The sequence below is a fragment of the Mastomys coucha genome, unplaced genomic scaffold (assembly GCF_008632895.1).
Source record: "Mastomys coucha isolate ucsf_1 unplaced genomic scaffold, UCSF_Mcou_1 pScaffold5, whole genome shotgun sequence".
Taxonomy (NCBI): domain Eukaryota; kingdom Metazoa; phylum Chordata; class Mammalia; order Rodentia; family Muridae; genus Mastomys; species Mastomys coucha.
This window is the reverse complement of record NW_022196911.1, coordinates 9,620,862-9,644,270: the sequence shown is the minus strand read 5'-3', so window position 1 is coordinate 9,644,270 and position 23,409 is coordinate 9,620,862. Positions and strand designations below refer to the sequence as shown.

The 23,409-nt window shown below is 43.0% G+C and overlaps 1 protein-coding gene across 6 annotated transcripts in view; it reads left to right on the top strand.

The window, feature by feature from the left end:
- The window catches only part of Prkn (parkin RBR E3 ubiquitin protein ligase), a 1,238,651-nt gene that overhangs the window by 763,135 nt on the left and 452,107 nt on the right, over positions 1-23,409 (top strand). For all 6 annotated transcript variants that reach the window (XM_031350750.1, XM_031350749.1, XM_031350751.1 and 3 more), the window contains one exon: positions 19,633-19,769. In XM_031350750.1, coding sequence (XP_031206610.1) covers positions 19,633-19,769 — 137 coding nt within the window. The remainder of the gene's footprint in view (positions 1-19,632; positions 19,770-23,409) is intronic.

Genomic DNA, 23,409 nt, shown 5'->3' with positions numbered 1-23,409 from the left:
GAAAGGCCTCTGTCCTAACCAACGTTTCAGGTAGACTCTGGATTGTCTAGGAACTAATTTTTAGCCAACATTCTGTGGTCTACGGCATTCATCTCATTAAACTTCCAACAGATGGTGGGGTGGGAATGGCAGCAGCAATACCCTGAGGATGGGAGCTTTTTATTTTTTTTATACTTCTTGGGGTATTGGATCAGAAAGTCCTCACAGCAGAAAGTTTAGCCACGTGTGAACATGGCTAAGGCTTCCAGTGAAATGATAAACTTTGAGAAATGCTTTGAGGTAGTTCCCAGGGGTATCCTTGGAATGTGCTATTGACAGTGTTGTGACCAGAAACCTTCCCAGAGGAAGCACTGACCAGGGACAGTTGTGGACCTAGGCTGTACTAGTAGAGAACCTTTATGGAAACTGCCTCCTCTAATCCCTTCCCCTCTTCTCTTCCTCCTTCTCACTTTTCTCCCTCACCTGGTGTTTCCTCACCTTGGCCCATCACCTCAAGGCTCTCAACAAGACCCCAGGCATCACCTACAAGCCATGATTAAGACAATCCACCCTCTTTCAACTTCATTTCTACTTACATTTGCCACACACAAGCTAGACAGCAGAAGTCCCCAAAACTCAATAGCAGAAAAGCAGTGGTGTTCTGAAAATTGGGAACCTCTATGGATCCTGGGATCTGCCCACCAGCAGCCTACAGCAAGGTGGTCGCCCAGGCACAGTGCAGGACAGTGATAATTCCTCCCTCTGTCACTTCATCTTGAGGTTGATTTGCCAGTGAAAGGAGGGAACAGATGATCTGCAAGCAGCTGCCATGTCACATGTACTTAGAAAAACATCTGAAGCAAATAACAGCCTCATATCCAATAAGCATCCCCTCGATGGAGGCCGTGCCTCAAGTAAAGCTTTTCTGTTTATTCCACTGTGTCTGGTACTGAGGCTGTGAGTGGAAGTTAATGGCTGTTTGTGGGTTTCTGTAGCCATTTACATCTCCCGGTTAAAGCTGGGTACACAGGAGGCTGAACACATGGATTCAGTGTGATGATCAGCCTATTAGCATCTCTGTCTTTGGAACTTCAGTATCATACTGTCATTACTCTACAGAGCCAATGTTCTCTGTTGTTAGAGAAGCTTTGCGAAGTGAATGAGCTGGGTTCCGGAGACTAGCCAGTGTCTGGCTTTGCTGTAGCCTGGGAACACAGTCACAGGAGGCTTTGGCAACTTTGTCAGGATTTCCCAGGCTGCTTTTCTTTGATCTCTTTAATGTGCTAGATACAATTAGGAGCTTGTGGGCAAAGCAAGGACAGATATTGCATTTATGCTGCAGGCAGCAGACAGATGCGTCAGATTGACATTTGGTATCCCATGATTATTGCAGTCTTACAATAGTCAAAATGAACTAGGTCCCCATGGATGGATGTCTGAAGTAAAGAAAATGTGCTCCATATACACAACAGGGAACTATGGAGGCTCGAAAGCATTGGTCCTGCAATTTATAGGAACACAGGTAACCTTGGAGAGGTAATCCAGGCATAGCAAAGGAAATACTTCCAGGTCTCACTTAAACTGTGGACTCTGTAAAAAAGACATGCTCATCTGTAAAAGCAGAGCAACCAGAGGGTAAGGAAGATGCAGGTCAGAGTGCATAACATGTGAATTAGACGGGAATAATAAATTCAAGAGCTTTGTCACATAACGCGGTGACTATACTTACTAAAAATAAGACAAGCTGGAAGGCTGGTAAGGGAACAGATTTTAAGTCTCATTGCCATAAGTGGAGATAAGAACTACAAGAGGTCATGAATATGCTAATTAACTTGATTCAGCAGTTCCACAGTATCTACACATCTCAAAATGTCATATTGCACATCGTAAACCGATCCTATTTTTATTTACTGACCTTAAGCATAACAAAAGAAAGATATACAATAAATACTTCTTAAAAGACAAAAGTAATAGAAGAAAATGGCTTGGTTCAAGAGTCGGTGTCCCCATGAGACTTTGCCATTAGTAAGATAAAGGCACTGACACAGGAGGAATGAGTCTGTGGACAGACTCATGCATTGATCTCAACAGACCCAGAGACAAGGACGGGTCCCTACAACTCGTGTAGAAATGCCCCGTCTCATCAAGCCCTTCTTACGTGACCCTAGAGGATGAGATAAGGTACAGCAACCTACCTCACGGCTGTGAAGGGCAAGGAGGAGCTTATGATGGCAGTCAGCAGGTTACTAGCATAGTCAAAGCAGGTCACCTCCATTCTCATGCTCCTGACCCTTGGCCTTGTGCTGGCCCATTGGGGACATCTCCTTTCCTTATTGTAAAGTACTTTGAAAACAGTGTTGTTTTCGTGTTGTTTTTGAGATAAATGGCCCCCTTTCCATCGCTAACTTGTAATCATTATGACAAGATGTGAGAAGGGTTGCCGGGGTGTTAAGTCCCCCCTCTTTCTGGAGCTCGAAAGTTGTTATTCATCTGGAAAGAGTTCAGCCGTAGAACATCTATAAGTCAGGCTGCCAGCACACTGGGGCCACGATATCCATGTGGTAACCGTCCAAACTTACTTCTTATTCACAGACCCCTCCTCATAAGCTACCACCCTGCTGCAGGTTGCATTCCCTTCTTGGTGGGTATGATGCTCAATCTTGATTACCAGCTTGATGTAATTTATCGTCACTATGGAAACATATGTCTGGGCATGTCTTGATTGGACTAATTGAGGTGGGAAAATGCATCCTCACTGTGAAGAGAATCCTAATCCTTCCATAGTGGAGGATGGAGGACATCTCCAAAATCAGTGAAAAGGAAAAGCTAGGACCAACATTCATCACTCCCAGCTTCCTGAGTATGTAACATAACTGGATATTGCATGTTCCTGCCACCACACTGGCTCTACCATGATGGACTGCCCCCTCCAACTGTGATGCAAAATAAACCCTTCCTTGCTTAAGGATTTTTGTCAGAGCATCACTGAAAGCAGCTCGCATGGTGAGTCCTATCACCACACTCCAAGTAGAAGCAAGGTGGCACTCTGCCACTCACACAGGCTCACAAGAGGGGGTGCAGGTGAGACTGGAGCAGAAGTCTTCCGGTTTGGAGTGCCCTCTTCCAGTCATGCATCCTGGCATGACTTTCTCTTCCCACCCAGCTCCACGCATCCGTCCCTTCATGCCTCTGTGTTTAATGGGTGCTGTCAGAAAGGCTACCAAGCAAATATGTTTAGTGTCTTTGGGAATGGAAGTTATGAGTTAAGGCTTCTGCCAGATTCAATCTTGGTCTGGGCATGATTGGAAAATGTGTGTTGTGGCCATCTGTCTAGAACTGACTGGGTGGAACGTGGAGACTTGCCACGTCTGAGACAGGGTGGCAATCACATTTCATGGAAGAAAAATGGCAGTGAGCAAAACATGGGTGCAGACACCCACAAATTGAACTGTTAGGAGCCTTCACTCTCGCATTTGTACAGTAATGGGTTTTCCGCAAGAATGAGCAGAATTGCCTTATTTTTTTCCCCTGCACTCTCGGTGTGTGCAAGTCTTCGTTTATTTAAATACACGCATATGCCATGTGTTCTCCACGGCTTCACCCACATTTGCCTTATCCAAACGGAGTCAATTTTTAGATTTTCATTTTCCAAGTTAAAACCTTATTTTAATTTGGTTTTCTCTTCTTTTGAAATCCACTTGAAGTATGATTTTTGCTACCATTTAACACATTTCCGTTCATTTTTCTCTTAACTCCTTGTGTTGAGTTTCAGAGTGGTGCCACAGGTCATTCGACACCACCATGTTTTGAAGTAGACACCATGACAATGATCACAACTTCGGTTCTAGGTGCCTCCTCCCTCATAGATCATCAGAAAGTGTTTACATCCATCAGTTGGTTCACACTTTACCCAGAGTGCTCTGGGAAGCAGAGCTTTAGGTTAGAATGAATAGTACTGACACTTTGGGAACTGAAAGCCCAGGGGGGCTAGGGTGAAAAATAAAGAGGAATTAGAGCCAGGAGAAATGGTAAGCAATCTCATGCATTCCTGCCGGCTGCATGGGGCAGAGGGGGGGTGAGGGGAGCTGGGGAGTGAAAGAGGCACAGCTGTCCTCTTAGCAAGGCATTTGTGTGGCACATATTAAGGGGAATGTGCCAAGGAAAAGACAGTCACTCAAGCTCGCAAGGCAGACAAGAGGACAGTCCCTGCTGGACTACATATAGAGGACAACAGAAAGCATGCCACCCAAGTCTAGCTTGTTAAAGCAAAGCATGTATTGGGGTTCCTTACAGGAATAAGAAGAATGAGTGGGTCCTCATGGGAGTAGGTGTTGGGGATTACTTCTAAAAGCATGGTGAGGAGTTCCTCACAGCAGCCTCACAGTGGGTGTGAGGGGTGGGGGTAGGGAGAAGGAGTGTTTCCTCACAGCGCTGGGCAGTGGAGTCCTCACTGCACCATGGAGCTTTACCATCACATGCCCACTGTAGTACTGCTGCAGCTTTCTGTTCTTTGAGCATATGCAGGAGTACTGGTAGATTCTATTTCAAGCCATTGCAGTTGGGAAAAGAAAAAGTACATGTAGTATGTTCGTGTCTGTGTACATCAAGATATTGCATAAGCTCTTACGCAAAATGAGGCTCCATTTGTCAAGCAGTTCATGAAAATCCCATCTTCTGTGACTTAACACATCTGAAGACTAGAGGAACAGCACAAAGAGAGGTACCTTGTTCCCTGATAATCCCACTGCTTCTTCTTCCCTCCCACATATGCCTGGTGTTGAGTGACACTCGTTAAACGGTTGTGAGTCATTGTGTAGGTAGACATGCGTGTATTTCAGGCTTGGAAATTGGATACTTACTTTGACTTTATATCATTCTTTCTTTTCTTCATGTGAGTGAGTATGTGTGTGCATGCCATGGTGCATGTATGGTCAGAGGACAACCTCAGATGACAAGAGATGCTCTCAACTCCCATATTCTTTAACGCAGAATCTGATGTTCACAACAATTCACTCCAGGCTGGCTAGCCAGTGAGCTTCCAGGGGTTCCCCTGTCCCTGCCTCCCATCTCTCCATAGGAGCGCTGGAATCACAGGTGTGTGCTACCCACTTGGCTGCAGGTTCTGGAGAGCTGCACTTAGCTTTTCATGCTGGTGCTGCAAGTGTTTGACCCATTGAGCAACCTCTCCACCCCTTCAATTCCTTATTATCGTAATTTTATTGGAGGCTTCAGTTCAATACACAGGGCACACACACAAAAAAGCTAGCATTTAAAACAATGAGAAGCTATTATCTTTAAATTCACCATCATCTAGTGGTACTAACATTTAGGGGATTTTATATGCATGCTTTTATTTATGTGTGTGCCTGTCTGTCTTTCTGTCTGTGTCCGTGTAGATAACAAAGCAGAATCGTGGTATACCTATATTTCTATTCCATATTCTATTAATTTTTTACTAGCATTATGTTAAGTACATCTTCCCAAGGCATTTATAATTCAGAAGTTTATTTCAATGTTTCCTTCAGTGTAGATTCTCACTTCCAACTCTTGGAACTTAACTTGGGAACTGTCTGTAGGGATATGAGACATGTGAGTCTAACTATGCTGTGAGTCTGTCCTGTTGTCACTTGGATGCACATCATTCTTAGTGATTTTCTGATCCCTGTCACCCTTCACAATTTGAACAATCAAGGACTCTGAGGTGAAACCTCCATTTATAACACTGTCCAGACGACCCCTAAGACTGGACCCCTAAGTGAATGATACGGGTTTTCACAAACATCACCAGCTAGCTGAGGGGACCCATGAAGTGACAGAGATAAATGCTCATTCATTGAACACCCGCTAATTCTAAGAAGAGTGTTCAGCAAAACACATTAGAGCACGCACACCCACCTCCACCAGCTCACCATGCCCTCCTGTGTTATTACAGGGCCTGACCCACCCCTCTTTACCCAGCATCTGAGTCTCCCTGAGTTGGCTGCCATCCATTTATTAGTGTGCTAAATAGCCAAACCCTTGCCTTTGGGCTCCACAGCACCATCTAGTTAGTTTCCTGGAAGATGGCACACTGTGAGTACAGTTTGTCTGGGAGAAGATAGTTTTTCTTACTCGACTGTAATCTTCCCACTGAATAAACACTGCTTGAAAGTGGGTAAAGATGCTCAGTCTCTCCCACTTTCTCTTAAATGTCTTTCAACAAGACCCCAATGTGCTACCTGTATTGGGATAGGGATCAGGGTGGACAGGAGGAGTTAGCTACAGTCCCATCTATGTGACAAAGGACCAGAAAGCAACTTACAGAAGCAAGGCTTTCTTTTGGCTGACAACCTCAACGATGGACCTCAAAGCTGGGGTCCATCACAACAGGTCAACCAGGGCAGTTCTCACTATGGCTGGGCTGGGAAATCTGGGCACAGTGTGTTCACAGTCAAGAAACAGAGACAAATGAACACTACCACTTCACCCTTACTAAGGACCCCTGGGAAGATGATGGGATCAGCATCCATGGTTATGTATCCTCTCTCGTTGGTCAACCCTCTCTGTAAACACCCTCATAGTTATGCTCAGGGTGTGTCTTCCATCAAGTTGACAATTAAGATTAACTATCCCACTGGTTCCACACCCTCTGACTATTGAGCTTGGGAAACCCATGGTTCCCAGGTGAGGGGGACAGTCACTAACTGCCCACAGATTAGACCCTCTTAGGAAGGATGCAGGTGAGCAAAGGTCATCAGAGAAGTCTGTGAACACATACAGCTCATCAATTCTCTTCCTGTTCTTTTTCTTCATAAGTGATGATGTGGGAATGGGAGGAGCCACTGATGTGATTTCAGATTAATCTTCTTTCAATGCACTGGGGAAACATTTCCAAGACAGAAATGATCAAACCTTCCATCCTAGACTCCTGGACAAACCAAAGCAGAAATTACAACAAAATAGACCTATACTGAGGACTTGATATGTGCTCCACAAGTGTGAATTTGTGTGTCCATGTACATGCAAGTATGTATGTGTAAAAAATTAAAGCCTCAAGCCAAGACTATAGGTATCTGTTTCAGAGATTAAAGAAATCTAACCTGGGTGCCCTAAGGGTTCCCCTAGGAGCTGGGACTCAAGGTGTGGACCACTGTAAGCCACCACACTCAGAAAGCAGCTACAGTGCACATAAATGCCCATTCCAATTAAGCTTTACTCACAGAAACAGGGGAAGGACCAGACTTGGCCCCCAACCCCATAGTGTTTGATGACTTATCTGGAAGGAACACAGACAAACACGAATCTACTGAGGCAGTGAGGTGAGAGACACTGGTGCAGAGTGATTAAAGTACAGAGACCAGGAGGAATGATGTGGCCCTCTGCTTAGCCCATTACTTCACAGAAGCATGCCCTGTGCATTAACAAGAAGAAACTCAGGAAAAGAAGAATAAAGGCAAGTCTTAAAATTAGGTTAGGCACTGGTGTGGAGGCCAGGGTTAGGTGCTTAGCGGATGCAAACTCCAGGTTGCCTATCCAACGCCATCAGAAGAAATACACAGTGATTCGATGTTTTGTGTTGAAAATTATTTAAGCTATTTTTATGAGTTTGTCTTTCGTATCTTCATGTCTTAGTTAGGGTTTCTATTGCTGCCACAAAACACTATCACCAAAAAGCAAACTGGGGAGGAAAGAATTTATTTGGCTTCTACTTCCAAAGTGCTGTTCATCATTGAAGAAAGTTGGGACAGAAACCCAAACAGGGCAGGAACTGAAAATGGGGGCTGATGCATAGTCCACAGAGGGGTACCATTTGTTGGCTTGCTCAGACTGCTTTCTTATAGAAACCAGGACCACCTGCCTAGGGATGGAATCATGCACAACAGACTAGGTCCTCCCCCAATCAGTCACTAATTAAGACAATGCCTTATAGCAGGATCTTAGGGAAACATTTGCTCAGTTGAGGTTCCCTCCTAGTTTGTGTGTCAAGTTGACATATGACTATCAAGCACATCTTGGGACTAATGTATGCATTCTTTGTAGAGGCCATGGCAATCTACCTCTTGCGTAGGTGTAGGCAAAGCATTGGTTCCATTGGTGTGCTCTTCTGAATGGAAGCCAACGAAGTCTTCATATCTAAAAGCTCTCCAGAGATTGGCATGTCTGTGCTCTTCCTGTCATGGAACATGTGTTGAACATTGTACAGAACAAGGTTCTTTCCAGCTCAGCTCTCCTCCCCAGCATTCTTTCTAAAGCACTCTTGCCCCTCCCCCACCTTTAACTGTGCACACATGGACAGACTCCCCAAATATCCGCATAAGTTCACTTGTCTTGAGTTCACACATGAACCCCTTGGACTTGTATTGTCATGCTCTACTGATTTCTACTGGTTTGGGTTTTTAGGGAACTATCTCTGGTTGCTACTGTTTGCTTTTCTAGCTATAAGCAAGACAAAATAAAAATTGAAAATTTGAGATTAGAAAAAAAGCTTTATAGCAATGTTCCACAATTCTTCAGTGATGTTGGCGCTTTAATCTTGGCTCCTTGGTACCTCAGAGATGTTCTATCTCCTCCCTTTTGAGACATTTCCATTATAGAGCTGGCTTCCAGGGTGTACAGCCCTTGAGGGGTTTCCTCTCTTTAGACTCCCTACCACTGAGGCCCTGGTTCATCATGCTGCTTTGGTGGAAGGAGGGAAAGAGCCAGCATCCCATTACAATTCATTCATTTATTAAAAGGATGAATACAGGAGCAATATGAAATCATCCACACGGGGTTCTTGCGAGCTGGCAAGAAGAGACATATCTCTTTAAAGCACTCTGTGGCTATAATAATTTTTGGTGTTAAAGAGCTCCTAACATCCAACAGCCACTGGACTGGTTCTGAGCACATTAATTTTTCCTGTCTTGAGATCTGGGGATACACTAGAACAATTGATTTCTCAGCGGGGTTCTTATCTAAACAAGATCTGTCTTCATATCTTTCTCAGTTTAGCAGAATGCTTTTGCAGTAGATCCGGGCATTATCTGCTTCTAGCTGTTCTTCACAGATGAGAAAACAAAGACAAGTTATGTGCATGAGTTAGTACGTATTATTACAGGCAGCAGCTCCAACAGCTAAATCGCTGCACCACACGATGACTCTATGCAAATGGTATGCCCCAGAAATGATTTTATGTTAAATCTAGCTTCAGCCTTTTAAAGCTATATATATTGGCAGTGTCCATAGAATGTACTCTGAGAGTACAGCCATGGGGAGTTTGGTATCCATAATTATTTCAGTTAGGAGACAGGAAGTTGTGTTAGACTCATCACCACTGTGGCAGATAGCTGAACAAGACAGATTGGGGGAGATGTTTACTTTGGTTCCTGGCTTCTGAGATTCAGTTCATCATGGAGAGTAGGATGCAGCACAGTGGAGCATCTCACATCATGGGGCCAGAAATCAAAGAGGACACCTGGGCTAGCTGGTTCTGCCTTTTATTCTCTCTGGGTCCCCATGTGTGGGATGGTACCATTCATACTCCACGTGGCTCCTACTCCCTTAGTCAGTGCTGTGTGTAAAAGCCCTTAAAGACATGGCCTATTAATGTTCCAGGTGTTTCTCCATCCAGTCAAGCCGAGAGTTAAGACTGGAAACCACAGAAAGCATTAGGACAATTTCTTTTTTTCTTTTTATTTTTTTATTTTTTTATTATTTTTTTTTATTTTTCGAGACAGGGTTTCAGGGTTTCTCTGTATAGCCCTCGTTGTCCTGGAACACACTCTGTAGACCAGACTGGCCTCGAACTCAGAAATCCACCTGCCTCTGCCTCCCAAGTGCTGGGATTAAAGGCGTGGGCCACCACTGCCCAGCTAGGACAATTTCTTATGAGATACGTTTTTTTTCTCTCATTCAAAGATAATGGGGTTTTTAGTTTTGTCATTACATCCCAGAGTTATCTAATTATGATTTACCTATTAATCACAATTATTTACAAGTGTCTGAGTGGTTCTATAAAAGACTTTGCAAGGAACACTGGGGTGTTGATAATAAATTATGTTACCATAATGAGTAAATATTAAATAAGGTTAAGTTAGATGCTTTACATTCAATATTATAAAAGGAAAGAGCTTTATTTTATTGTTTCTAATATCTGCTGTCACATTGGAACATTTATATTCCAATGCTTCAAAAGCAAATAGATCATGTTTGAGTTCAGCCTGTCATATTTAGAAATACATGTTATGCTAAAATCAAACAAATTTCTTCCAAGATTGAAACCATCTGAGGGAAGTTAATAATCCATAATTCCCTATATGCCCAACACTTCATATTGTTACTTGGCAAAGGCTATTTATTGACAGTGATTTCAAATATCATCAGCTCAACCACCCTGGAAGTACTGTATAAGCCTAAACTATAGGCCCATGGGTATGACCTACAGAAACTATGGAAACAACATCTTGGCTTATGTCCTGTGAGTGTGTGTGTCTATGCACACACAGGCATTCTTGTATGTGCTAGTAAACATGCGTTCACGTGGAGGCCTGAGAACAACCTAAACTGTCATTTCTCAGATTCCATCAACCTAGGTTATTTGAATCAGGGTCGCTCATTGACCTAGAACTAGCCAGGTAAACCAAGCCAGGCTGGCTGGCCAGTGACAGCCACCATGTCCCCTAGGGAATCTACCTACCTAGAACTGGGATTGCAAATGAGGTTCACCATGCCCAGCTTTTTTTTTCTTTCTCTCTTTCTCTTTCTTCTTCTTTTTCTTTTTCTTTTTCTTTCTTTCTTTCTTTTTTTTTTTTTTTTTTTTTTTTTTTTTTTTTTTTTCATTTTTTGGTTCTGGGGGTTGAACTCAGGTTCTCATACACATAATCGCAAGAAAAGCACTTGACTAACTGAGCCGTGTCTCCAGCCTTTCAGTCTCATCTTTAATCTGTGGGGAATTCAGGTCCTTGGTAACATGGAAACAAATAACATGATTGCCTATTTTATTCTTTATTAAACACCCTGGGCTGGTTGCTCCTGATTGTTTGTCTGGCACCAGACCAGCCTCCATAAGAGCAGTGGAGATCTCTCCTGCCTGTTAGTCACAGCAGCTGGTGCTTGGTGGCTTAAGGATTCCTGGATGGGGATTCAGGCAGGACAGTCAGATGCTGGTTCATAGAGAAGGCACAGGCATAGTAAAAAGCTAAGATGAGAATGATAGCAATGCCTTTGAGCTCTAAGCATTTCAGCAAAGGGAAATCAGCAACAGGGAGAAAGTTGGAGGGGGAATATGGGCAAAGCTACTGGAAAAGACTGGGCTTGAGCTAACACTGAAATTCTTGAAGAAATGAAGACAGGAGAGATCTCACACATGGGGATAAGAGGTGTAGGGAAAATGCAAATGCAGAGGGGATTGGCCTGAGTAGAACCCAGGGTGGATGAATAGAGTAGAGATGTGTTCTACAGGTGGGTCTAGCTTATGCAGAGATTAAAAGACAAGGCAGCCTGAGCCTGGATACTCTGTCAGAGACCCACTGAGCAGCAAAGCTATGCTAGTGGACAGTGTGAGAATTGATCTGCGCTGATTGGATTGGGGATGGGGGTGAGGGTTCAGTGTTGGAAGCTCATGGAGGCATTGGCCCAGGTGGTGCTGAGGTTCTTGCTGTTATACTACACTAAGGCTATGGAAGCCCAAGTGCATCTACTCCAGAGACTGTCACTTTCTTGTCCCCTGGCATTGCTCATCAGCTGTTTCATAGTTTCTATCTTGTTGGGACTCTCAAAATTATCCAATAAATATCAGGGGGCTGGGGGCGTCTAAAATAGAAAAGGTGGCCACTCACTACTTGAGCTTACCTTGTCTCTCTTCCTGATCTCACACAGAGCAAGTTGGCATATCATCAACAGTGTACGTAATTTGTTGGTAGAATTTTAAATAAACCCCTGGGTAGCCATGAAAAAATGCCACAGGGTATACAAGCAAGCTTCTGCCTGGGAATAAAACTCCACATTAACAACAGGGGAGTCTGCTGTGTCACAAACAGTGAGGACAAGATCAAACTTTAGAACAAATGCTGAGGCTGGAAATTCTCTTCAACTTAATAATGTTTAGTGCCACAGATGGGAAATAGAATTACGGAAGAAAGATTTAAAATGAAAAAGCACTTTCAGGAATGTGGGGGTTGTTCTCTGCTTGGATACAGGGCTTCCCAAAGGTTTGGCTTTTAGCCTGGCACTGCTAAGAGGCAGTGGATGTTAAAAGGTGGGGCTCATGAGAGGAAGTTAAAAGGTGAAACTACTGGCAGGTGCTGTGTTAGAAGGCGGCTTATATCCAAACAGATCATGCCAGACCAACATAACCCCCACGAGAAGAGGTTTTATTGGGGGGGGGGAAGCAAAGAAAAGAAAAGGAAGAAGGGGCGAGGGGTCGGGGTCTCTGCCTTTTATTCAGGCTGTGATGTAACCACACACACCACTGCACACAGGTGAGGTGGCATAGGTGAGGCATAAGCCAGGAGTGTGTGGCAGTTGCCATGGCAACAGACTCATGAGAGCCCTGGTCGCCTAGGGGTGACTTCATTGCTGAATTCAGAGGCTGACCTTAAAGCTGCTTCTAATGCTAACAACAGGAAGTTGGGTAATTGAGATGTATCTCTCATGGAAATATTGGGACCTTTCCTTTTCTCCTCTTTCCACTTCCTGATTGCCATGAAGCCAAGAGGCTTCATATGCCACATGTCACTCCAATGGTTCATTGTGTTAACAAAAGCACAATGCAACACAGCTGTTCAGTCATGGATTAAAGCTCACAAACTTTGAGCCCGAATAAACCTTTCTTCTTTGTAAGTTTATCTCAAGTACTTGTTGCAGTAAGGGAATCGGTAGAAATTCCTAACCATCCTTTTATATACTATTTCACTACCATCCTTTATTTAGAAAGGAAGAGAGGAAGGAAGGAAGGAAGGAAAGGAGAAAGAGAGGGAGGGAGGGAGGGAAGGATGGAGGGAGGGAAGGAGAGAGGGAGGGAGGGAAGGAGGAAGGAAGGAAGGGAGGGAAGAAGGAAGGAAGGAAGGAAGGAAGGAAGGAAGGAAGGAAGGAAGGAAGGAAGGAAGGAAGGAAAATAGTTTGTTCTATGTCTTCTTTATATGTCACTTCATTTGCACTGAGACACGCCCAGTCCTAGGACTCCTGTCAATCCCAAAGATGGGCCATGAATCTCTAAACACATCCTTTTGGCCACACCTGTCACATTATGAGACAACTACTTATCTGTCCTCTGCCCTTTAAGACTACAGTTTGCTGAGGGGACAGGCCATCACTGTTTACTTTTATTGGACCAATGACAGCAATGCTTGGCATGTAGTGCCTGTTTCACAGTAGTGGCAAAGTCAATGAATGAAAAGTATAGAAGTGAGGAGCTTGTGCCCTGAGTTCCTTGTCTGTACCAAAATACTGTAGATTCTGCAAGTCAGCTCTGTGTGTGTGCACACACATGTGTGTATATTCATGTGTGTGTGTGTGTGTGTGTGTGTGTGTGTGTGTGTTGTGTACACATGACAAACTACACCAGGGACTTGGAAGACTCTGCCTCCAATCAGACTAATGGGCAAAGGAACTTTCTTTGAGCTTTGTAATTTGGCTGCTAGAAGGAATTTTGACTGCCATTTAACTGTTGAAGCTTATTTTAATTTCTGAAAGCTGATTCTATCAATTAGTATTTGGATCAGGGGCCCTGCAGTGTTGAGAACTGCTCACTTGGCTAGCTCAAATAATGAACTCCTATGACACGCGTGTGCCTACAGGACATCTCCAGCTTTTTGGTGCACTGGCACGGGGTGGAGATTTCTTTGTCAGCAGTGCATTTAGGCAGTTAGTAGGTGATTTTGCCAAATCCAGAAAACTACCTAAGCTACCTTAGATCTGCGATGTCTCTGTTGTTTGCTGTTTTATAAGCCAGCTAACTAACAGAGATTTAAGATGACAGTTAAGAGAATAAATCCAGTTATTTAGGGGCGATGCTTTTTCTCTCCTCTAATTGTTTTTTATCAAATCAAATACTTTACAGAATTCCCAGGAGTACTTCATGAGCTGAGAGTTTGCTGAGAGATGTGAAGGATTGCTAGCTAGGGCATAACATCTACATGCCTGCTGCCCAAACTAAACATACTGTAGAAACAGCACATGCCTTTTAAAGGGTCAAGTGCCAGCTAAATGAAAAGATTCTCTCCCACAAGTGAGAAAAGTTTTTATAATTGCACTTCCTTGAGGATTTCATACTTACATGTTTTTTACTTTTTATTCTAATTGACTGTGACTTTCAGATGATTAAGCCATAGATTCCATACACTACATATGAGCATATATAGTTTTGTATGTAACTGTACTCTGCATGGGGCAAATGGAGAGATAAATAATGTCAGCTGCTCGGTGCTTCTGGATCCTTACTCTCTGCCCTTTACCACAAAAGCTTAGGCTGGTCCAGGCATGAGATTTCTGATCCTCCACCCAGTACTGTTTACTCTCTTATACCTTCTATACCTTCCTGTAAGACCTATTCAGCATGGCTTCCTCTTCCACTGAGTCTACAGTACTTGGATATTTCTGTGTAAAGAAAAAAACACACACACCACAGTTTCACAGCTAAAAACAGCGTGGACCTAGTCTTGTACAATTTCCATGGGTCAGAAATTCTAGAAGACTTAGCCAGATGATCGTTGCCCTGGGTACCATGTGATGCTATAGTCAAGATGCCAGCCATGGCAAGAGTCACCTCTGGGCTTGCCTTAGGTTGGAAGACCTATTTGAGAGATGCTTTATGTGGGTGACAGTGCAGTCATTGTTGACTGTTGCTCAGAGGCCCTGATGCTGGCCACATGGAATATTCCATCAAGCTGCTAGAGTGTCCCTACCACCAGAAACGCTTGTCTTCCTCAAAACCTGAAACGGAGGGGAGAGAGCAAGCAGCAGCCAGCTGTATTACTGAGAGCATGGCCCCATATGTTCTTTTGTCAACTCTTGTTTTGTGGACCACAGCCCATTCAATGTGGAAGGGAATGGGAGTGAGGCATTCACCTTGCAAAAGCATCATAGAGACTTCTTACCACAGAGCCTGCTGAGATTTTCCTACAACTCTAGCAAAACTTAAAGTAGCCTGAGCCTGCCTGTATTAAAATGCTTTTCTGCCTCCCCTGGCTACTCTACAAGATTAGTATGTCGTTGAGACTTTACAGGTTCAACTTCTTACTGCATCCCTCCAAGTTCCCAGCACATTGCTTTTCAATGCACATCATGTTCACCGAGAGCCTGGTTCACTGAAGCCTGTGCTTCACAGGATGAATGGAGTCCCGGGACAGGATGGATGAAGAAACGGAGAAGAGATGAGAAAATGACAAAACATGAGAAAGACTGGATTAAACTGTATATATTACTGGATAAATACAAAAACATTACTAATGTTTTTGATATACTAGAGAACAGGGTTTCCAAGTGGGCGATGCCATGCAAGAATAGCCTGCTATGGCCAACACATGGAATGGCTTGCTGTAGATTTTGTTTTGCAGACTCTCCTTCAGTTGTGTTGAGTGGTGTGTGAATAAAGGGTCTCCACATCCCTCCTTTAGCAAAACAAGGAATCGTCATTTGCATATAACTCTTCAGGAATGTCAAATAACATGTTTGCAATTATTTTTACATAAGATTGAGAACTTTATTTAACCTTTAATTAACTGCTCTGTAACCTGGCTCAGTGGGGTAAAATGATTTCTAGATTGATCAAGTGACATTTGTATATAATTTGATCAAAGGGCACATAAGAACATCAGGAGGAACAAAAGACTCATGGGAAATAAGTCCCACAGGTCTCACTCAGTGGGACTGTCATTCATCTTTACTCAGTCCAACTCCTTAGAAGTTCAGGTCAGAGTTCTGAAAATTACCCCCAAGAAGTCCTCAGTGCTTTTAGCTTCTCTCTCCAAACTTTCACCAAATTTATACTCACTAAAACATAACTCCCCTCACATGTCAGCAACTTTCTTCATCTGTTTGGACTGTTATATCAAAAGACTAGAAACCATGCAGTTAATGAAAAATAGGCATTTATTCCTTAACATCCTAGAGGTCCTAGATCAAGGTCCTAGAAGTCTTGGTGTCTGTTGAGGATGTGCTTACGGGCTCCTAGACAGAGCTACTCTGTCCCCACACAGTGGAAGGGATGAGGAGGGGACTCTGAGGTCCCCTCCTCACAGCTGCACTAACCCCATTCATGAGGTCTCTAGGACCTAGCACCTTCTCCAAACCTTACCTCGTGATGTGGTGCCTTTAGGGACAGTGACTCAGTATATGAAGTTTAAGGAGAATTGAGCACTGAAAACTCAGGAAAGCCTTTGGCAAGTGGCACAGCCAAGAGCACAGAAATCATCCCACAGCCTGTATAAAGTCTGCACTGTCCTCTGCCCTTCTATCTCTTCTCCTCACTCCATCACCATGACCAAGGCAACTTATAGGAAGGATTATGGGATTATGGTTCCAGAGGGTTAGCATTGACAGTGGCAGAGCAAAGACATGATACCCGGAACTGCAAACAGGAAGCAGAGAGAGCTCACTCAAAGCCCACCCTCAGTAATACACATACTCCAACAAGGCCACACCTCCCTACTTCCCAAAAGAGTCTACCAACTGGGAACCAAGTATTCAAACATATGAGCCCTATGGGGGCCATTCTTATTCAAACCACCACAACTAGGAGTGTCATTTATTAAGATCAGCAATATTACTTCATAGCTTTATAAAGAAATTCAACTTGATGGTAATTCTTTGCAAGATGCAATTGTATTTGTATAACTTCTATGTGTGGATTTGTTTATATATCATCTATGTCCATAGATAGATAGATAGATAGATAGATAGATAGATAGATAGATAGATAGATAGATAGACAGACAGACAGACAGACAGGTAGATGATAGATGTGTGCCCAACAGATCCAGTAAACTGCCTTTATATGTATGCATCACAAGATGTGCATTTCTGGGTCTGTATCTAACATTATCTCCATGTCTGCTCATTTATACTAATTGATTATGCGCAATAGACAATGAAAATTCTGCAATGACTCTTCTATCACCTTGACTTCTTAAAGTTTGGATACCCAAGAGAACAAATGTAAGCCCCTGTGCTTTCTCCTCCTGCTGCTAGGCCAGTTCCCCATGCTTACACTTCACACCCTGTGCCCACTTGGTGGCTTTAACTTCAAGAGAGATAAATGGTCCTCATGTCCAGCACTGGCCACATCTGTGTTTCTTAGAGTATGGCCCCTTCACTTCTCATTGTCTGCTCCCACTTTTATTCATGCAGATGTTCTCTAATGCCCCATCTGAAGTCTGCAGTTTTTATAACAGTGCAAGCTGTCTAACACTAGCTGCTATGATGAGCATCCCCTCGGGTCTCATATCCTAGTGTCTGAGACTCATGGAACCCTGCCTGCCACTGCTCTCTACTTGCCATTCACACTAGAGATCACCACAATGCCATAACTTTGACCAGCACCAGAGGGCTTCCCAATGCTAGGAGGCTTCTTCCTAGCTCCATACCTGGCAGGAGCCCCTTCTTGGTAATTAGGATTAACTACAGTGGCAAATTTCCCTTCCACCTCTGCCTCAATTCAAGGAGCACAAGCAGCTCTTGTACTCTGTAAGGGTTCTTCCTATGTTCTTAGAAGAACATGCCTCCCTCAGCTTCACCACACTCTGCTTCCTTCTATAAGATTGCAGTGGTATAAGGCATTAATGTGCCTTTTACTTCATATGGATGGTATGTCCTTTCAGGTCCTAACCTTGGACCTCTAAAACCTTCTACAATGTGTGTGTGTGTGTGTGGGCGGGGGGGCTGATTCTTTGTAGAGTTCATCTCATATAATGGATTCCTGTATGCTTTCCATCTCTTGTTAGTCTGTTTTCAATACTGTAATGTCTTTAATAAAGAGTAACACATGTGTGGATTGTGTAGATGCCTGTGTACTACATTGTAACTGAAAGAGAAACAATAAATGTGGTAAATGCATGCTGCCTACACAACTCGAGCAAACTCTCCCTCAGAAAGAACCAACGTTCTCGAGGGCCAGAGAGATAGTTTAGCAGTTAAAGCACTTACAGCTCTGTAGAGGACCAAGGTTCAGTTCCCAGCATTAAACCATGTATAATGGCAATACTCAAGATCCAATGCCCTCTTCTGACCCTCTCAGTCTCCTTCAGGCATGTGCTACACATCCATACGTTCAGGTACACACATATACACATAAAGATTTTTTAATGTTAGGAAGATCCTATTACCAGGCTGGCAAAGCATGGGTGGATTGGTTTGATTTTACAGATTGTTATTTGCTTTGTTGGGTCATCTGTAAGCACTCCTTTTGGGCTCATTATCTATAGGAAATTTTACACGTTCTAATGGTATCACCAGTGTTCACTTGTGATGATAGCAGGTTGGCGGTCTAAGCGCTGGTCTGCCTTAACATCGCCACAATCAGTTGAGAGCATCTTTCTCATTGCTTATCTGTACAGATGATGGTAAAACATAGCTGCTACAGAGATCACACTTAGTGTGTGCATGTGTGTGCACAGTAAGAAAAGTTAGAGATAAGGAAGTGCTATATTTTATAGTCGTCACAAGGAAAGCCTCTGGAAGGAAAGGGTTTGAACGTTCAGAGCATGAAGTGGGTGATAGCTAAATATTCTCAAAGGCTACACCCACAGTGACATGCTTCCTCCAGCAAGGTTCTACCTCCTAAAGGTTCAGTAACTTCCCCCAGACAGCGCCACCAGCTGGGACCAATGTTCAAATACATGAGCCTATGGGGGGCATTTCTCATTCTAATCACTACTTAAGGTACTCCAGCACTATATACGTGTGTGTGTGTGTGTGTGTGTGTGTGTGTGTGTGTGTGTGTGTGTGTGTATCCTAAAAGTATATATAGCGATTTATTAAGAATCATATAACCACAAATTGAGAAATTGAGTGTTTTCAAAAGGTGATGGCTATAGAACAGACAAAATTCTTAAAGCAGAAAAAAAATCCCATTGGTGAATCTCTTGCTTCTAAATTCCTCTCTTTTTTTTTCTTTTTGTTTGTTTGTTGAGATAACAGGACTGGCTATTGGGCATAGCTTCTCTGGGGCAATAGCCATTTTCCTTTTGACTTTGGCAACCTGTGATATTATATATTATTATAATTAAGTTCAAGAGGCTGTGTAAATGGCCTGCTTCCATGGGAACATCAGTGTAATATATAGACAGCATCCACCGCACAGAGGGCACAATGGATAAGGAGAAACAATGTGTGCATGCTGTGTGGCCAGTGTGTAGTCAGGGACTTGTCAGTGAAAGTAGATACTAGGACAATCTCCTAGATATTCTGAGTGAACAGTGTAATTGGGAATCAGGGCAGGCTTCTAGCAAAAAAAGATATTTAATCTCATGTTTAAACAACTGATTCATAAACCTACTGATGTTAAATATAAGGTAGCATAATTAGTGTTCTATACAGCTCATGGAGTGCCTCCAATGTTTAAGGTATGGCCTTGGAATGGATGCGTACAAGGTTGCACAGCCCCAGTATTAGCATAGCTCATGCGCAAAGCAACCTCCATGATTACAGATGTCCCTCCACCCTGGAAGTCCCATCGAAGTTTCTTCTTGGTCTCTGCAGGAGCCCAGTCCTGGTCTTCCAGTGTAACCACCGCCATGTGATCTGTTTGGACTGTTTCCACTTGTATTGTGTCACAAGACTCAACGATCGGCAGTTTGTCCACGATGCTCAGCTTGGCTACTCCCTGCCGTGTGTGGGTAAGAAAAGCCCTTTATTTTTTCCTACCTCTTAATGTTAATCAATCACAGAAGAGTTGCTGATGCAAACTGTTTGGCATATGCCCTATCCTGGCTCAGGAGTTGAAAATCTCCTAGTGGTTAGGTCACCAAAACCCACAAAACTCCTGGGAACTGTGTCCCACTAGAATCTGTGTGCCTTGCTTAAAGGCATTGAAAATAAACTTGAATGCTATTCATCCAAGCTACAAGGTGTGTCGGTGGGTTTGGATGTCAAAATCTGGACTTGCTACTCTGGATACAGAGCAGTTTCATCCAGATGTTCCAGTAGAATGGCCGATCACCAGTGGATTTGATGTTGAGTGTCTTCTCATGTGCGTCTTGTCTAAACATTCATCAACAAAGTCTACTAGTCCTTTGTTCATGTTTTAAACTAGATTATTTGTCATTTTGTTGTCAAACCGTAGGTTTCTTGTGTGGGAGAGGTGGTCCAGTGGTGAGGGTTCTGGCTACTTAACCCTGATAACTTAAATTCCATCCCAGAACCTGTAATGGAAGGAAAGAACCTATTCCAAGTTGTCCTCTGACCTGTATGCACTCAGCCATGACACACACATGCATACACAAACATACATGATAATAATTAATAATAAGAAATAAATGTTTAAGATATCTAGACACTATATGTTATGATCTACTGTTAAAATGTATCACCTTCTGTAGTTTATCTGTTTACCAATAATTTTGGCAAAGTCCAAATTTATTGACACCTTTGTTATTTTTGTGTCAGATGTTACTCATTGCCATATATGAGGTAATGTTAATTTGTTTCTATAATTTTCTTGAATAGTTGTCCTTTTTTATTAAGTCACTGGTGCATTTTGAGGTTTTTAGTATATTTAGTGTGGGGGGTATTCCTGGATCACTTCACATATATTATAATGACTATAATGAGATTAGACATTCCCCATTGGAATATTGTAAGTAGACACTTGTGACATTCTGTTAGACACTCGGGGACCCTTGACTCTGTGGTCATATCTCTTTTTGGCTTTAGTGAGAATCACAGCAAACAGCCGTATGCCTCTAAATGACACAGATCCAAACACAAAAGGCTAATTACAGTGTGAGTCTGTTAAGTTACACTGTTTATTCTTCAGTGTCTTTTACCTGCCCATGATGAAATGACATCTTATCATAGTTTACATATGTGTGCATCAATACATGGATTAAAACTCACTGAAACATGCCATGTTTTCATGTTTTTAACAAAAGCATCCAACGCCAGAGAATCGTTTGTGGATTTCCAGTTTCATATACTTGGGGAGGGGGTAAGCAGTGCATGTGTGCCACGATGATGCCCATGTGGAAGTCAGAGGGCAGTTTGAGGGGGTGGTTTCTCTCCCTCCACCATGTGGGTTGCAGGGATTTCAAGTGCCTTTACCTGCTGAGTTACCTCACTGACCTCAGTATCATTACTGAAATAAGTTTGTATTGGTAAATCATTTTCCTCACAAAATCACTGTCTGTGGAAATGGTTCTAAGTACCTATTTTAGGACTTTTTTCCATAACTCAAGATATATTTAGAGTTTGTTTTTGCATATTTCTTTAAATGCCAGCCTTTAATTGTAGAAAAGTGTGGACATACAAAAAGCAAAGAACACAATTAGTGTGTGACCCCTGGGACCTTCGTGTGGTGCAACAGGTGGTATGTGCATCTTAGAACTCTCGTGCCGTGACTAGAACCACCGTTTCTGTGGCAGCTCTGCTTCCGACAAGTGAGAACTGTGTTTGGCAGTCAGAGTCTGAGCACTGGCCTGGCCTGCTCCTTTCCCTTGGGTTTCTTCTTATCGTAGCTGAGCTGGGGTAGCGAGCAGGAGCCAGAAAACATCTTTTTTATAATACAAATTACAATATTTGTTTACATAGACTTCTTCAGTTCAGATTCAGGCTTACGAAATGACTGTTGAAAGACACCCATATTGCAACTGGTGTTCATTTTTCCCTCAGCAATAATAATAATAATAATAGCAACAACAACAATAATCCCTCTTACTGAGTGACAGCCAGATCATTATCCATGCCCACTTTCTTCAGAACATCGTTTTTCTCTTCCATGGTATGCACCCAGATATCGTACCAATCACTCCTGAACAAGACATACTCTCTCCATATCTCAAAATGTTACCTCACCGAATTCCGTTACGTGTATATACTCTCATTCTCTTTATTGTGGGACACTTGGTTGCTTTCTTTTTTATTGCAAACATTGTTCTGACTAGCTGGCTAGTGTGAACACAGACTTTTCTATTGCTCTCAGAATATCCCTGAAATAAATTCCTTGTAAGGACGAGGGGTTGCTGTGCCAACGGGTTGAAGGTAAAGCTTATGTTTATTTGTTTCCGTTTCCCATGTCTGCTCCCAGAAGGTACAGACACACTCTCTTCATCTCCCCAGTGAGGTTGGAGAAATTTTCTAATCGCATATTTGAGAAGTGAGAATATCCTATGGTTCTGCTTTTTTCTAATTTAAACTTTTTTTCATGTTTCTATATTCATCTCTTTTTCTTGATCATTAGTAAAGTGAGAGGCGGGTTGAGCGGATGTATTTTATGAGGTGTTTTCAACATAGCATGATGCCGACGGCCCTATACCACCACAGCAGCAATGTGAAAGTTAGATCACTGCTATTTTTTTTTTTATAAGAATGCATTTAGATTAGCCTCACTTTAGCTAACTCTTGGTCACAGATGTCGAAGAACTGCATGGAAGAAAGGAAGCTCTGCCCAGCCAACCTATTAGACTGTAATATAGGCTCTGATTGTGTTCTAAATTCCTGCTTGAAAATTACCTAATTTCAATTTTAACTAAGTATGCCAATGAAGTGGGAGACCTGGGAGCTGTGAACCCTGGAGCTTGCCTTCTTGTTTCAATGGTGAGTATGGCAGGCATTAATGAGCTCCCAATTCTCTGCCCCATTTTCCTCTTTCATATTGTCGTAAATGCCTATGAGTAACCGTCCCCCTTGTCAATGATTTAAACATGGTACTCAGAAACTTGCTTTCTATGTGAAAAATATGTCTTCCTTCTGTGGAGAACTTTTTCCCTTGCACATCTTCCCTATCACATTTAACGAGAAACAATAAGCCTCATCTTTGTCTGTCTCACTGTTGAGAAAGAGTGAGGCACATAACCACAAGCCGGAGAGCCCACAGCAGGACTCGTGTCACTTGGCTGTGAGCAAGCGCTCCACTCTGCACAGTCCATTCAAATGCTCGATGCTTCATCTCCTTAGCAGCGTTTCCATGCATGTTCCCACATGTCTCTCCAAAACCACCTCCTCGTAAAGGCTTAACTCTCTTAGCGTCAACATCTGTGACTGTGAATTATGTTCACTTTAAAAAACAAAGAAACAACAACAACTTGACTTTGATGCTATTTGGTGTGCGTGTTTTCCCACATTGTGTGAAAGAGATTCAGGTGCTGCTAGATGTTTTCTCATTGCTCGAGAATCAGCTGCTCAAGTGAGACATTCTTTGCAAATACTAGCTGCTTGATTTTAAGCTCTCATGCCCACGGTAATGGCTGCTCGGTCACTGTCCCGCGCTATCTCCCGCCGGCAGGAAAGACGCGGCACACACGGATCCTTCTGCAGTACAAA